The 17,895-nt window shown below is 37.9% G+C and overlaps 1 protein-coding gene across 1 annotated transcript; it reads left to right on the top strand.

The window, feature by feature from the left end:
- The first annotated feature begins 14,750 nt into the window (after positions 1-14,750).
- Positions 14,751-17,697, top strand: LOC109816971 (scarecrow-like protein 22). Its single transcript, XM_083072451.1, has one exon. The coding sequence runs from the start codon at positions 15,281-15,283 to the stop codon at positions 17,456-17,458; it is 2,178 nt and encodes a 725-aa protein (XP_082928577.1). The 5' UTR covers positions 14,751-15,280; the 3' UTR covers positions 17,459-17,697.
- Positions 17,698-17,895: the final 198 nt, after the last annotated feature.

Below are 17,895 nucleotides of genomic sequence, written 5' to 3'. Positions count from 1 at the left end.
TTGTGCCGCTGAGGGCTGGATAACGCAGGGATCCGTCTAGGGGATGTGCAGTCATTCATAGGTTCCTGTGCCCCAACTTGCATTGCATTGTTGGTACCCATTGAGGAATTTCTGTTTCCTTGGGGTGTAGACACAGATGCTCTTCTTGAATTGAGCGATGCCTTATGCTTGGCTGACGTCCTTTGACGTTGGTGGAGTATCCCGGTTATCTTTATTCGGGTATCTCTTTTGGGTTTTCTGATTTTTGTCGCCTCTGTGTAGGCTGTTATCCGCTGGGGATTCTGTCGTTGATTTTGATTAGCCTCTTCTATTAGGCGTATCAGCTTGACGTTCAATGATTGGCTAAAAAGCCAAATTCCGCTTGGGGAATTGTTATTGATTTTTTCTTTGGGTTTTCCTTTTTGAAGGAGTGCCTCTTGTGTAGGCGACTGGGGATTTGAAGTTCAGTGTTCGGCTGAGTGCCAGATTCCGCTTGGGGAATACTTATTGATATTTTTGATTTTTCTCTTTTTGCAGGGATGCCTCTGAGTAGGCGATTGGGGAATGAGGGATCTTATGTATCCCAGAGTATTATTTAGGAAGCCTCTGCAGGCTTAGCCTCACTCAACACTTGAGTTGGAGAGCTATCTTCACTGAGGAAGTTTAAGTCCTTTGACTTGGATATTCTGCTTGGGAGATCGTACTTCCATTGGGAATTTTGTCGATCTTGCTTTGATAGCTCTCGCTGGGGATTTGTTCTGAGCGCGAGCTGAGGTTTCTCTGGGGAGTATTATTTCTGCGAGCCTCTCCAGGCTCAGTTATTCTGCATACTGTGGAGGATGTGGAGTATTATTTTGGTAAGCCTCTCCAGGCTTAGTTATTCGGTACAAATTGTTTGTTGGATTTTCTATATCCTTGCCTTTTTTATTTTCAGCTTTTTCTGTATTTTGCCTTTTCTTCTGATTTGGCTTTTTCTGTACAGAAATGTCTCAGTTATTATGAGAGAGTATTATTTCGGCGAGCCTCTCCAGGCTCAATTATTTTGAAAGAGTATTATTTCGGTGAGCCTCTCCAGGCTCAGTTATTCTGTGGGAGTATTGTTTCGGCAAGCCTCTCCAGGCTCAGTTATTCTGAGAGTATTCTTTTGGTAAGCCTCTCCAGGCTCAGTTATTCTGAGAGTATTCTTTCGGCAAGCCTCTCCAGGCTCAGTTATTCTGTATGACGCTGTTGATTTTCTGAATCTTTGCATTTTGTTTGCTGCTGTCATACACAAGCAATTTTCTATTTTTTTATTTTATGCAATTGCCTCATGATAAGGTCTTTGAATGTGCATTTAATATGTGTGATGCATGCAATACAATTTTTTATTTTTGTTCATTTATTTAGAAAAGTGAGTGGCTCTCCCTATCCTCTTCTTCTTGGAGGACTTTCTGTCATTGACGCGAGGGAGTATTTTTATGAGCCTTTATGCAGGAGATTTATGGATTTTATAGGAACCCCTCCAATTTTCTTTATTTGACCGATTATTAAGAGAGTTTTGTACAATTTTTGAAACATCAATTTAGAGGCATAATCACATGGTCAAGAGAGAAAAGAAACAAATGGATATTTTATTGATATTCACAAGTGTTTTTACAGAAAGATATACAGAAGGAAGTTTCTGAAGAATGGCTGGCCAAGGTAGGCTATATACATTGGGCTTAACAATTATATCTGTAATTGTTGCTCTTTACGTTCCCTTAATTGCTTCGGCCTGAGCCAGGAGTGTAGATGCTGCAAGACGCTTGCTTCTAGAAGATAATCACTTGAACCGCCTTTCGGTTTTCGATTTAAGCGATCGTTGCTTGCTTTGCTTTTACATTTTTGCCCCTAACTTTTGCCTAGGACGTATCCTAGCGGGGATAATTTTGCCTTTGTTTTGCCTAGTACCCTTGTACTGGCGGGCTTTTATTTCTCCCTAATTTTTGCCTAGGACGCCCTTTTCGGGTTTTCATCCTAGCGGGCTTATGCAAGCAACGTCTTCAAGCATAATACTTCTTTACCACGTCAGTGTTGACTGGGTATCGAAGTTCTTCTCCATTCGTGTCTGTGAGGATTAATGCTCCTGCTGAGAAGACTCGTTTTATCACTTATGGTCCTCCGTGATTTGGGGCACACTTTCTGATTTTGTCCTTTTGAGTTGGTAGTAATTTCTTCATTACCAACTCTCCCTCATGGTAGACTCGAGGGTGGACTTTCTTGTCAATAGCCTTTTTGATCTTCCTCTGATAGGCTTGACCATGGCATATGGCGTTCAGCCGTTTCTTTTTGATAGGGTTCAACTGGTCATACCGGCTTTGAACCCATTCTACCTCGGAAAGTTTTGCTTCCATGATTACTCTCAGAGAAGGTATTTCGACTTCAACAGGCAGAACTGCCTCCATTCCATAAACAAGGGAAAATGGAGTAGCTCTTGTGGATGTACGTGCTGAAGTCCTATAACCATGGAGAGCGAAGGGTAGCATCTCATGCCAGTCTTTGAATGAGACAACCATCTTTTGTACTATCTTCTTGATATTCTTATTGGCTGCCTCGACTGCCCCATTCATTTTTGGTCGGTATGGGGAAGAGTTGTGGTGTTGGATCTTGAACTCTTGGCACAGTTCTTCCACCATCTTGTTATTTAGATTGGATCCATTATCAGTGATGATTTATTTCTCCATGCTTCCACTAGATTATTCTAAAATCCTTTGGGACAAGAGAGAAGAGAAAGGAAAGAGTATATTTTTCAAAAGTTTGTGTTTTAGAGGGGATTATTTTATTTTTTGAAAAATGGATTTTGTAAGAATGGATGGCCAAGGTAGGCTTATGTGTTTAGGCTTGTTCGATTAAACACTTATGAGGTTAAGCACATCTTTGTTATTAATGATTGTGCTTTGACAACTTGGATAGCTTTTCTTGAGCCCCTTGTTGAATTCAATTGATGGTACCATCATGAATTTATTTTGTTTTTTGATTGTCCTTATTTTTGCCTAAAACACCCTTTTGTGGCGTTTTAGCGGACCTTTGTTTTTGTTTATTTTTGTAACCCTAACTTTTGCCTAGGTCACCCTTTCGTGGGATTCCTAGCGGGTCTTTTGCTCTTATTTTTGTGCAGCCCCCTTTTTGGGTTTCCTGCCGAGCTTTTTGTTTTTTAAAGGATTTTTATCCTGAATGGATTTCTTTTTATCCATGACGGTACTTATTGAGGCCAAGGAAAGGTGCTCCAAGTTTTCGTGCACACTTCCACACAAAATGATGTGGGTTTATTATTATTAAGATGATTTTAACCTTATTCATGTTTATTCAAACAGGGTTAAAAATGATGCGGTTTAGAATTTTATTATAAGCAAGAAAAGAAGCAATGAAGAATGATTTTATTATAATCATAGTGGAAACATGTGTCCTTATTTCATCACTGATATGGGTTCCAATGTCGACCTTTTTTATCTTTCGGCCCTGCCCCAAATTCACGGTCTCCAATTCCTCTTGACATGGTTGGAGTAGACGAGTTTCTTGATCTAGCAATCCTTGCAGATCCGGAGAGATGGTCTCCTCATCACTGTCCAACTCAACCCGTTTATCCTCAACTTTCGGATCCCGGTCAGAGCGAACAATTACAGACATAATTATTTTATTGGTTCTGTTTAGGTTTAGAATTTATTAATGTTAATGGGGAAAGAGAGAAAAGAACAAAAAAGAGAGTAATGTGAAAAAATGCCTCTTTATTGATATTTTTAAAAAACTGTAAAACCCTTATTTACATGAAAAGGTTCTCATGATCTCGGGTACTGATCATGAGTCCCTAAAAGAAAAGAAAAATATGAAGAGGCCCTATTGTGGCTTGCCATTCTCTACTCCTGCTTTGGTAGAGGATTCTTGCTCACGTCGGGCGCTGTCGAATCGAAGGTGACCCACCCAGCATCAATAAGGTCTTGGACCTTATATTTGAGAACTTTACAGTCCTCCGTTGAATGCCCCGATGCCCCCGAATGGTATAGACAATTGTCTTGTGGTTTGTACCAATCGGGGTATGGTGGATCAAACTTCCTCGGTGGAACATAAGCTAGAAGTTGCGCCTCCACTAGCTTCGGCAGGAGGTCGCTATATGTGGTCGGAAGTTTATCAAACTTCCTCACAGGCTTGTATTGCGACTTTCCCGACTTCGAAGTGGAAGAAGATGGAGAAATGGTTACAGCGTTGACTCCTCCTTCTTTCTTCTTCCCGAAGGTCTTCTTGGCTTCAAATGATTGGGAAGGCTTAGCCAGCTTCCCACTTTTAAGTCCTTGTTCCACTCTCTCCCCAATAGTGATGATGTCCGAGAAGAGTGTCGTTGTGTTCCCTATCATTTTATCGTAATAGGGACCAGTCAACGAGTTGATGAATATGGACACCGTCTCCTTATCTGACAGCGGGGGCTCTATCTGTGCCGCCAACTCCCTCCAACGTTGGGCGTACGCCTTGAAAGATTCATCATTATTCTTGCTCAAGGCTTGAAGATCCGACCTATCGGGTGTTAGGTCGATGTTGTATTTGTAGCGCTTGAGAAAGGCGTCAGCCAACTGCCTCCATGTGTGTACTAGATTTCCATCTAGCTGCATATACCAGTTGAGTGCAGTTTCAGCCAAGCTCTCTTGAAAGCAATGAATTAAGAGCTTTTCATTGGTGGCATATGCAGCCATCTTGCGACAGTACATGGTGAGATGACTCTTGGGGCAAGTCGATCCCACATATTTCGGGAAATCTGGCACTTTAAATTTAGGAGGGAATTGAATGTCCCTCACTAAGCACATATCGGCGGCATCTTTGACATCAAAATCATGCCCCTCCATAGCCCTCAACCGATCCTCTAGGGCGTGGAATTGTTCTTTTGAAACCTCGGGCTCTTTGATCATAATTCCAGCCCCAAGAGGTATGGCATGTGGAGGATCTTCTTCATGCTCCTCCTCCTCTCCCTCATGATGGGACCCATGGTCACTGTGATGAGATCCATGAATGTTATGGTGACGCATGAGTTCCAACATTTGCGCCATCTGCTCTTTGAGCTGTGAAAGCTCGGTCGTGAGCTTCTTGTTTTGCTCCTCCAATGCTTCCATTTTCTTGATTCTCTGTGCGCGCGTAAGGACAGAGAGATGACCAGCCACTTTCTAAAATGAATGTTTAGTTAGTTTATTTTATGGAATGAATACACTCTTTAACATGAGCTTGATAAACCTCCATCTTTAAGGCGCTGCCTTTTTAAGACGGAAGTTTACCACCCTTCTTTATCTATGATCTCTCCCCAACGGAGAATCTCTATAGTCATGGGTCTCTTTCACTCATGTCAAGAGGTTATTAGTGAACCTATAAATGATGATGAGGACGCATGAGGTATTATTGATAATGATGCCTATGCTCCTTACTTTTATTATATTTTCACACATTGGTTTTTCCTCTCATGTCATGACATTTTCATGCATGGGGATTATTCTTAGACCTTATCACGAGGTTATTTATTAATGCACAAACAATTGCACATAAGCATTTACACAAACAATTCACTCATCCACGAACAGTCACGAGCGAATCACGAGGTAGGGGTATCCTGCAGAAAAGTGCATATTCAAGGTGGATCTAACTGTTCTCACCGGTCTGAGGCCCCCAAGGTGCCCCCATTATAGGGACCCAATTCCTCTCGTCGTGGGTCGATGGAAAGTTCCAACGCACCGTCGGACTTAAGTTCATGGTTATCACCTTGAGTGATGTTTTTCCGACAACGGTCTCGTAGGCTCCTATAGACCCATTCAACCGGCCGTACTAACATCCACTCCCTATGGATTACCACTCATGCCCCCGGGTATAGAGGGAACTGTTGTGTGCAAAGGTTTGTGTGCAATTTTTATTTCAAACAATTGCGGAAATTTAAACAAACAACAGTTATTTAAAGCCAAATATATAAAGCATGTTATCATACAAGCAAGGGGTAATGAAGTAATTTTAACTATTATTTGTTAAAAATAATCTGTCACTAAATGGGACTGACTCTCGAAGCTTCCCCAGTGGAGTCGCCATCTGTCGCCACCGGCCCAAACGGGCCTCGGCGGTCGCGAAGACGGTCGAGCTCGCTTATTATTTTAGTTTTGAAAATGTATTGGATTATTAGAACGACTTGTTCTCAAACTGAGACCTTGTCGATCTTATCCAATTTATTTATTAAATGTCTCACCAATCCATATTAATCCCAAGCGGGACCCTCCATGGATTAGTGGTTTTCATAGTAAAAGGGTTCGTGGAGTCGCCACCAATGTTTTACTCAAAACATTGGAAAAAGGGATAAGGCAATTGATTTTATAAATCAACTTTGGCCATTACAACCAGAGTTGGGTAAGGGAGTCGGTTACGCGTGGGGAAGGTGTTAGCACCCCACAGCGCCCCTTTCGGGTTCCCTATGACAGATTATTTCTAAAATAACAGTGTAAAATTACTAAATTACCCCTATTTATTCTAAGCAATTATAAATTAACTATCTACATGATGACAGTTTAAATATGCACACAGAAAGCAGTAAAAGGAAGGACTTTAAGAAGAAACCTTTGAAGCGTGCTTTTATATATTTCGTAAAACTGGGAAGCTTTTTGGCGTTCCCTCGCTCTACAAGCCCGCTCGCTCCCTCCTATAAAATTTTGACTATGGAAATCCGGAGGATTTCCCTTCGACTAGGTTCGAATCTCCAAGCTAAGTGCTCGGAATTCCAGAACTTCGTCGGATCGACTCCCAGAGAGATTTCTAGGGCAGAACACTGCTCAAAAACCCCAGAATACTCAAGGAGGGAGTCAAAACTGAGTGTGAAAGTGTGGAATGACGTCCAATTGACGTCATATTTATAGGGAATAGGCGCAATACGGCCTACAGAAGCAATACGGCCGTATTGAAATTTTTGAACTTCAATACGGCCGTATTGAGTTCAATACGGCTGTATTGAAGCTTTAATACGGCCGTATTGATTTCAGTACGGCCGTATTGAAGTTTCAGAAACTTCAATACGCCGTATTGAGTTCACTGCGGCCGTATTGAAGCTTCAATACGGCCGTATTAAGTTCAGTACGGCCGTATTGGGCTTCATTCCCTCCACTTCCTTATTTTGAGCTATTCTAAGACCTCTAGACCTACAGAGAACCCTCCTAGGGCCTTCCAGGAGTCCTTCTGGCTGATCTTCCTTCAGTCTTCGAGAGTCTTCAAGCTTTATTTCCGACCCGGACAATTTTAGGGGTCTACAAAGATGAAGGTTTATCACCCTCCCTAGCCTATGATCTCTCCCCAACGGAGAATCTCAATAGTCATGGGTCCCTTTTACTCACATCGAGAGGGTATTGGTGATCCTAAAATGAATAATTGATGAGGATGCATGAGGTCTTATTGGCAATGATGTACATGCTCCTCGCTTTTTATTATATTTTCACACATGGTCTTTCCTCTCATGTCATGGTTTTTTCATGCATGGGGATTATTCTTTAGACCTTATCACGAGGTTATTTATTAATGCACAAACAATTGCACATAAGCATTTACACAAACAATTCACTCATCCACGAACAGTCACGAGTGAATCACGAGGTAGGGGTATCCTGCAGAAAGGTGCATATTCAAGGTGGTTCTAACTGTTCTCACCGGTCTGAGGCCCCCAAGGTGCCCCCATTATAGGGACCCAATTCCTCTCGTCGTAAGTCGATGGAAAGCTCCAACGCACTGTCGGACTCGAGTTCATGGTTATCACCTTGAGTGATGCTTTCCGACAACGGTCTACGGGCACCTATAGACCCATTCGACAACCGGCCGTATTAACATCCACTCCCTATGGCTTACCACTCATGCCCCCGGGTATAGAGGGAACTGTTGTGTGCAAAGGTTTGTGTGCAGTTTTTATTTCAAACAATTGCAAAAATTTAAACATACAACAGTTATTTAAAGCCAAATAGGTAAAACGTGTTATCATACAAGCAAGGGGTAATGAAGTAATTTTAACTATTATTTGTTAAAAATAATCTGTCACTAAATGGGACTGACTCTCGAGGCTTCCCCAGCGGAGTCGCCATCTGTCGCCACCGGCCCGAAACGGGGCTTTCGGCACTCGCGAGGGATGGTTAGACTCTTTTATTTGTTTAAAAATATGGATTGCTAGAATGACTTATTCTCAAATTGAGACCTCGTCAAACGAGCAATTTTATTAAAAGACTCACCAATCCTTGTTAATCCCAAGCGGGACCCTCCATGGATTAGCGGTTTTCATAAAAAGGAAGGGTTCATGGAGTCGCCACCAATGTTTTACTCAAAACATTGGAAAAAGAGATTTAAGGCAATCGATTCAAAAATCGACTTCGGCCATTACAACCAGAGTCGGGTAAGGGAGTCGGTTACGCGTGGGGAAGGTGTTAGCACCCCACAGCGCCCCTTTCGGGTTCCCTATGACAGATTATTTCTAAAATAATAGCGCAAAAATTACTAAATTACCCCTATTTATTCTAAGCAATTATGAATTAACTATCTACATGATGACAGTTTAAATATGTACACACAAAAAGCGGTAAAAGAAGGGACTTTAAAGAGATAAACCTTTGAAGCGTGCTTTCTTATATATCTTGACAGAAATTGGGAAGCGTTTTGGCGTTCCCTCCCTCTACAAGACCGCTCGCTCCCTCCTAAAAAATAATTTTTGACTTGGAAATCCGATGGATTTCCCTTCGACTTAGTTTGAGACTCAAGCAAAATGCTCAGAACTCAAAAACTTCGTCGGATCAACTCTCCGAGTGATTTCTAGGCAGAGCACTGCTCAAAAAAACCCAGAATACTCAAGAAGAGGGTTAAAACTCAGTCCAAAAGTGTAGAATGACGTCCCATTGACGTCATATTTATAGGGGTGAGGCTCAATACGGTCTCTGGGGGTCAATACGGTCAACATTGAAATTTTGAACTACAATACGGCCGTATTGAATTCAATACGGCCGTATTGAAGTTCAAAAAACCTCAATACGGCCGTATTGAAGTTCAGTGCAGCCGTATTGAAGTTTAGTGCAGCCGTATTGAATTCAATGCAGCCGTATTGAAGTTCAGTGTAGCCGTATTGACTTCAATGCAGCCGTATTGAAGTTCAGAAACTTCAATACGGCCGTATTGAGTTCAGTGCGGCCGTATTGTAGTTCAAAATGTGCAGTACGGCCGTACTGAACTCCAAGGAGACCGTATTGAGCTCCAAACCTCCCACTTTCTTATTTTTGGCTACTCTAAGACCTCTAAACCTAAAGATAGTCATCCTATGGTCTTCTGGGAGTCCTTCTGGCTGACTTTCCTTCGATCTTTGAGGGTCTTCGAGTCTTATTTCCGACCCGGACAATTTTAGGGGTCCACAATACTATGCTAAATTCGTTAGTAAATGGGCCTAACCCTATTTAAGTTTCCCTAGTGGAGTCGTCATCTATCAAAACCAAAAAAATTATGATCTTGCCCACAGATGGTTTGGACTTCATTTTGAAAATCTAATCAATTTAGGAATGCTCGAGGACCAAAGTAATCTTTCACCAATGATTTTGAAAAGAGTTCGAAGGAGTCGCCATTAATATTTTACTCAAAATATCAGAAAAAGAAAAAGTGTTTTAAAAAATTAATAATGGCCTTCATAGCAAGAATTAGGTTCGAGGTCGGTTATGCGTGGGGAAGGTATTAAGTACCCCATAACGCCTTTTGCTACCCTATGATGAATTTAGCAGCATAATAAACATAATTAAATATTTACCCCTTTTATTATGTACACAATAATCCATATTACATATTATTTACAAGAAGAAAATACCTATTATCTACATAATTATTTATTTATTATTTCATATAAGAAAAATAATAAATAAAAAGAATGAATAAAATAATAAACAAAAGAGAAGAAATTTGGAACCTCCGAAACAAGCCTTTTATAAGAAAATCTTCTCAAATGCGTACGAGGGTGCATTTTGGCAACCCTTTGCTCTACAAAAGTTTCACTATCACTTAGAGATTTACATAAAGAAGGGAGGTGTAGATACCTAATTTCGTTCGGGGGCATACAAACAAGGAAATGAACATCTAGCATGAAGAAAAGGAGCTCCCGAAAGCCTAGAAACGACTCGATATGACATCAAAAGGCCCAAAGCCCAATAAGGGTGATTTAGTAGCCCAGAACGGACTGTTTCGAATCTGGAACGAGCCGTTTCAAACTACTAAAAAGGCTAAGAAACCACAGTTTGGAATGGGCTGTTCCTAGTCTAGAACGGGTTGTGCCATCACAGGTTGTTATGAGTTAAATTCAAATCTAAAATGGGTCGTTTCCTGCTATTGGAACGGGTCGTTCCAGATTCAAATTTTACTCTTAACAAACTAGTTGAGAATGGGTCGTTCTGAAACTGGAATAGGCCGTTCTGATCAGTTCTAACGTTTATAAATAGCAGTCTCGGGCACTGCTCTAGGGGCTAAAAAATTCTTCTAGAAGGTCTGATATAAATTCAAAAATTCTTCTCTCCTCCCTCTTGTATTTCTTGAGATTTTGTGAGGTACTTTGTAGTGTGAAAGGCAGCCAAAAAGTGCCTAAAGATCTCCCAATTTGAAGATTTAATAAAGTTTGTTTAAGAGGTATTTCAATTAGTACTCTTCTCTCTCCCTTATCTTCTTTACTTTAATAAATATCGCCCTAAATAGATAATCATCATGTAGACGTCTTAGAGTCAATCGTGTAATTTAAATTTCAAGCTCGTAAATAACTATTAAAAAAGGGGATCTAATATTTGATTCATTAATTCTTATCATGTTAACTTCATCATAGGGTACCGATCTAAAGCGCTTTAAGGGTGTTTAATACCTTCCCTACACTTAACCGACCCTTGAACCTGATTTTGGTTGTTAAGGCCATTATTGGATTTTTGAAAACCTTTTCTTTTTCTAATGTTTTGAGTAAAACATTGGTGGAGACTCCATGAACCATTCTTCAAAACCATTAATTAAGAATTAGTTTGGCTTCCAGACATTCTCTATTTAATGAGATTTTTCAAAAAGGTAGTCCAAACCATTACTCGTAAGATCAAAATTTTTCAGGTTATGACAAGAGGAAGCTATGCAGCTTGAGGTGTGTCTATTCCCTTGGCCAAAGGGTTTCTTATATAGCCATTTAGGAGGCAAAAGCATAAAAGAGTTGTCTGATGTGGGACTTAATCCTTTGGATTTCTTAAAAGTGGGACTAAATCTACAAAAATAAATTTTTTAGGCACTGTGTGAGACCTCTAGAAAACTCGTTAACCGTTGGATCGCATTGGTTCTTTGATGGTACCTTCTTAATATATTTATCTTTAAATTCAATGGTTGGATCGTTGAAATTATTTCTGTAGAAAGAGATACTATTAGAACAAAAATGTTGTTTGGTATAAGACTCCTCTTTTTTAGCTGTTGTGCAAGGACTCTAGAGAATTCGTTAATCGTTGGATCGTGATGAATTTTTGATGATATCTTCTCAACACATTGATCTTTAACTACAATGGTTGGATCTTCAAAATTAGGTCTGTAGCGAGAGATATTATTAGAACAAAAATGTTGTCTAACGTGAAGCTCTTCTCCTTTTTTTGGAAATGGGAATCTATTCCCAAGCTTGGAACGACCGTTCTGGCCCATATAATTACACATAAAATGGGCCCTTGGAATGGGTCATTCCGAATTAGGGTTATAGGCCAATTTTATGACTTTGAATGACCCATTCTAGTTTAGGAACGACCGTTCCATACGTAAAGTCACCTTTTGGGTTTTTGGGCTTTTTCTGGAGTCGTTCCGGTCCGTTTCAGTGCTTTATTGGGCCCTCAACGGCTACTCATTTTGTCCTAGTAGCCTTTTACCCTTGGTAATGGTAGTTCAGACGGAATATGATGTCTACACTCATCTCATCTCCTCTTCTCACTAAATTTCTTCCACAAACTCTTTAAATCTCTTTAAACAAAAAGTTGTCGTCCTCTTTGAATATCTACTATTTTTCATGTCTTTCCAACTGCTTCATTTGACTAGGTTGATCGACCATTTTAGCCTTCATCTACATAATTCTTATAGTCATTTTTATGATAACAACTTATGTCTCTAAGAAACCTAGTCTAATGAGTCTCTTGATAAGTCATTACCGTTTGCACCTCTTTGCCCCATCTTCTTCCACTACACTATCCACTCCACCTCCTCCACCTGACTTTAACAAGATGAAGACGACACCTAATGTGGCCTAATCTTAATGTTGGCCAAGCTTTTGCTAGTGTCAAAAAAGAAGTAGAAAATATAGTTTTATTTTTAAAACTTTTAATTTCAATTCTTACTTGTGTGGATTTTGCTCTATTATTTTTTAATTAACTGTTATACATTGTTCAATGAGAATTGTTTTAAGCTATGATATTCTTATTGTTTGATATATATATATATATATATATATATATTATTTTTTTTTTATTTTTTTTAACTTTTATAATATATGTTCTATTACTTGGTTTTGAATGTTTAACAAAATTTATATAAAATTTATTTATATGTATGAAAATAATTTATGATTATTTTAAATACTTTTTAACTTATTTTAATAAGTTTCATAATTCAATTTATGTCCTAAGCAATTACGTAATGATAGAGTTTATTGAATACATGTTTAATTGGAAAAATGATAAATCCTCCAAAAGGACTATGTTACTTTAAAAGATACAACATATCTCGTTTAACTAAGTTGTTTATATGCATATCCTTAATATCACATGTCATTACTAACATTTGTTTGGTAAAGAATAATTACTAAAATATTTAATCTTCTTAAAAAATATTATTAAAACAAAAATTAAAAAATATGTAGACAGAAGACTTAATTGTAATTTTATTTTCAAAGTATTGTAATTATACAATTTTTGTATTCAAAATTTTAATTGAATAAATTTTAGTCTTTAAATATTGTAATTATATGATTATGGTATTCTAAATTTTAAATGAGAAATTTTAACTTTTTAACTTTTTAAATTTGAGTTATATATAATTATTTTTATTCATGTATTTAATGATATATTTATTCTTACTAAATAAATAAAATTTATATATTATTAGTATATTTATAAAAGAAAATAATTATTTCTTAAATATAAGTTAGTATATGTTAATATACTTGAAAAATATATTAAAAATATTAATTTAAAATACCAATATATCATGTTATTCATTAATATCACATCAACAAAATTATTGAATCTTTAATGAAAGAGACTAATTGTGATTCTTAAGAAATTAAAATTATTTAATTTTAAATTAAAATATCAAAAATATACTATTATAATAATTGAATAGCTAAAATTATTTAATTAGAATTTAAAATACTAAAATTACATAATTAGAATACTTGATAAACAAAAATATATTTAAATTTACTGTGTACAGAATATATAAATTATATCTGAAAAGGTATATAAAAATACACATTAAAATATTTATACAAAAAAATTTACTTAATATTGACTATATTTTTATTTTATTTATTAAATATTCTTTTGATAATCATAGTTTTAGTTGTCAGTTTGATTTTTGAAAGTTTTTCGTATCAATTCAAAACTATAATCACAACTTTATATTCAAACTGTTTGTAAATTTACTTAACAAGATTAGTACTGGTATCACTCACAACTGAAAATTACCATTTTTAATTTATTTTTTTGATTTTGTCAACTTTTTAAGGCTCACCTAACATATTATTATTAAGTTTAAAATAAATTTTAAAGAGAAATTTTAAAAAATTAATAATAATGTTTTTAAAAAAACAATTTTTTTTCTAAAAATAAACCTTTAAAAAATATTTATACTTGTATATCTTTTAAAGATGAATTTTTTAAAGTAAATTTTAAAAATATAAAAAAAATTTAAATTATGGAACATTCAAAAAATTTATAAATATTAATATAAAATGTTTTTTAACAGGCCTAAAATGAGACTTTTGTTAACTTATCTTTTGAACTGGCCCTGTTTCTCATCTAAAAAACCTTCAAACTCAAATTGATAATTTAATATTTAATTTTAGAAAAAAAATCTTTTAGTTAAGTTATAATAATTTATTTTTGATATTTTTTTGAAACATATATATATATATATATATATATATATACATATTAATTGACTGAATATTTGTTTTCACTTTTTTGTACATTATCTTAATTTTCAAAGTATCATTTGATTAATTAAACTAGTTAAATTTTTAACCTTTGTTCATGAAATATACTGTTACTTGAGAAAATAAATATTGATTTTTTAGATATTATTATAAATAGTTAATATTAAAACGAATAAATTATGAATATTTTAAAAAGTTATGCAACTTTTTTAAGTGACTTTAAAACCTATAATATATTATTCATATTTTATCATTTTACCCTCTTATATTTATAATTTTTCCTCTTCATTATTGCACATTTATATTTATAAGAAGATTATGGAATCAATTTTTACATAAAAAAATCCGTTTAATAAGTTGTTATTATAGCCCAAGTATTTTAAAAAAATAGTTTAGTAAAAAATACAGAATGTTAACAAAATGGAGAGATAATATTAACATACATACAGCTTTCCCAAACCAAAACTCTAAATTGTGCGCACTACATCTGCGAGTGGGGACAGAGTGTGACAGAGACCCTACCATGCGAGATAACAACGTCTACAGACAAAAGCCACATAAATATTATATTAATAAGCCTAAAAATTTAAGAGAGAGAAACATAGAGAGAGAGAGAGCGCACTTTACCACTTTTATATGTTGCACGCATCCATCCACAGCAGAAAACACAAGGAGGACAAGGGTACTCCACAGACAAGAGAAAGAAAGAAAACCCCATTTAAAGCTTTTTTCTTTTTGTACTGTGCACATCACAAGGAGAACAAAGATGGGTTTTTGAACCATCACATAGAGAGAGAAACAAGAAAAGAAATAGGGGTATTGGAGAAAAACAAGGAGAAGCTGTGCAAGTGAAAGAAGATGAAGGAGGAGAATAAACGAGGTGAGGTGTGTTTGTTATAGTTGTTGTTCTTTGTTGTTGCTGAAATGGGTTTGTTGAACTCAACTGCATGTATTTGACTACTAGTGTCTTAAAGCTCAGATCTTTGTCTTTAGTTCTCACCACAAATTTCCCACATGGTGTTTTGAGGTCATCAATTTGTTCACCGAGTCCTTAACTGAAACCCATTTTGTTGGTTTTTGTGTGGTGGAGTTTGCTGTTGTACCAACTTGTTGGGGTTGATTTAGATGAAGGCCGTGCCCCTACCCTTTCAGGAATTTAGAGGGAACGGGGTGTTAGATTTTGCTTCTGGTGCTGTTGCTGTTTCAGATTCGTTGTTACTCCCACAGCAAGAGCAATTTCTGCAAAGGTGGAATCCCCACAGGGAAAACTGTTGCTATGTGGGCATTGAGCCCTCTTCTGGTTTGGACCCCAAAAGGAAAACAAGCCCTCCCACATCCTCCTCTACACTGTCTTCCTCACGCGGCGGAGGAGGAGGCTGCGGCTCCACCGATAGCACCAAGGTCTCGTCTGAGAAGGAGAACAATCCACCTCAAGTAGGGTTAGGAAGATGTGGGTTGGGAATGGAGGATTGGGAGAGTGTGTTGTCTGAGTCACCAGGTCAAGATCATTCCATTCTGAAATTCATTATGGCGGACATTGAGGACCCATCTATGGCATTGACCAAGCTATTGCAAGGTGGAACTGCATCTCATGATGTTGAATTCAATGGTTTTGGTTTGGTGGATCAAAGTTCTGTGCTTGACCCCATTCCTAGTGTCAACCTTGTGAGCAGCATTGACCCTTCTGGTCCCGGGAATTGTTCTGATTTCCCTTTCAATTCCCACAATAATGTTGGCTCAAATATTCCCAGAGTTGGTTCTGGTGTGAATCCAAGCCCCGGGTTTACTGCTTCAGCTAGCAATCTCTCACCAGTTTCACTCCCTCCGGGTGTGTTTCAGCCACAGCAGCAGCAGCAGCAACAGCCAATGGAGCCTATGGATGAGAAGCTACAAGTTCTCAGTTCCCAGTTCATTTTGAACCAAAATCCATCTCAGTTTATGCCAAACCCAGGTTTGGTTTTGCCTTTGACATATAGTCAGCTGCAAGAACATCATCAGCTTCTCCCTCAGCCTCCGGCGAAACGCCTCAATTGTGGCCCAAATTATCAGGTTCCAAAGACACCCTTTTTAGACTCTGGCCAAGAGCTGTTACTTCGGAGGCAGCAACAACAGCTTCAACTGCTTCCTCACCATATGCTGCAGAGGCCATCCATGGTGATGGCACCGAAGCAGAAAATGGTGAACCCCAGCGGCGAAGACTTGGCAAACCACCAGCTTCAACAGGCTATAATTGAACAGCTTTTCAAAGCTGCAGAGCTGATCGATGCCGGTAATCTGGAACTCGCGCACGGGATATTGGCGCGGCTCAATCACCAACTTTCTCCCATTGGGAAGCCTTTTCAAAGGGCTGCTTTCTATTTCAAGGAGGCCTTGCAATTACTTCTCCATTCAAATGCCAACAACAGTTCTTTGACCTTCTCACCCACGGGTCTTTTGCTCAAGATTGGTGCTTACAAATCATTCTCAGAAGTCTCACCAGTTCTGCAGTTTGCCAATTTCACCTGTAACCAAGCACTGCTTGAAGCCGTGGAAGGGTTTGATCGCATACACATAATAGATTTTGATATTGGGTTTGGTGGACAGTGGTCTTCTTTCATGCAAGAGTTAGCACTCAGGAATGGTGGTGCACCTAAACTCAAGATCACTGCATTTGTGTCACCTTCCCACCATGATGAAATTGAGCTCAGTTTCACCCAGGAGAATCTGAAACAATATGCTGGGGAGATTGACATGTCCTTTGAGCTTGAAATTCTGAGCCTGGAGTCTTTAAATTCTGCTTCCTGGCCCCAGCCACTTCGTGACTGCGAAGCTGTTGTGGTTAACATGCCTATTGGCTCTTTCTCAAATTACCCATCATATATTCCTTTGGTCCTTCGCTTTGTGAAGCAGCTCATGCCAAAAATTGTGGTTACATTGGATAGAAGTTGTGATCGAACTGATGCACCATTTCCTCAGCATCTGATTTTTGCACTTCAGTCTTATTCAGGGCTTCTCGAGTCACTTGATGCAGTTAATGTTCACCCAGATGTCCTTCAGATGATTGAGAAGTATTATCTTCAACCAGCAATGGAGAAGCTTGTTTTGGGTTGTCATGGTTCACAGGAAAGAACACTTCCTTGGAAAAATCTTCTCTTGTCATCTGGGTTCTCACCATTGACATTTAGTAACTTCACAGAATCCCAGGCCGAGTGTTTGGTGCAAAGGACACCTGGTAAGGGTTTCCATATTGAGAAGAGGCAGTCTTCCCTTGTTCTTTGCTGGCAAAGGAAGGATCTTGTCTCAGTTTCAACTTGGAGATGCTGAGGGGAGCCATTCTGCACCTTTGAATTACCAATTAATTTTAAATTTGAAGGTGCTTTATAACTTACTGCTTCTATTGATCTTTCTTGCTTGAATTTGCCTTGGCTATGGTTCTATGCTAATTGTCTGTTTTTAGGATTTATTATTTCCAGTGAAGGAAGTGAACATATTAATTAGTAACTGAATGGCATCTATGACCTCTTATATCTAGTGTATTACTATAAATATGGGCATTCTATTTATGCATTTTGTCTCGTTTGCATTGCCTTATTTGATGGACTTTTCTCTGATGCTCGACAAGAAAGTAACATTAGTTATCATGTAAAGTTGAGGCTTTGTCAGATCCATGATAAAGTCTCTCTAGCACATGTTGTAAGCTCACTTTGTTATATGACACTATTCAAGTAGTTTAACGTAACACTTAACAGTTCTTCAAAAAT

The sequence above is a fragment of the Cajanus cajan genome, chromosome 4, assembly GCF_000230855.2.
Source record: "Cajanus cajan strain Asha chromosome 4, NIPB_CcT2T_4, whole genome shotgun sequence".
NCBI lineage: Eukaryota > Viridiplantae > Streptophyta > Magnoliopsida > Fabales > Fabaceae > Cajanus > Cajanus cajan.
The sequence above is the reverse complement of the archived record's forward strand: the minus strand, read 5'-3'. Positions and strand labels throughout refer to the sequence as shown.

Bases quoted from the DNA above. Each gene is read 5' to 3' on its own strand.
- LOC109816971 (XM_083072451.1), top strand. From the start codon at position 15,281: ATGAAGGCCGTGCCCCTACCCTTTCAGGAATTTAGAGGGAACGGGGTG.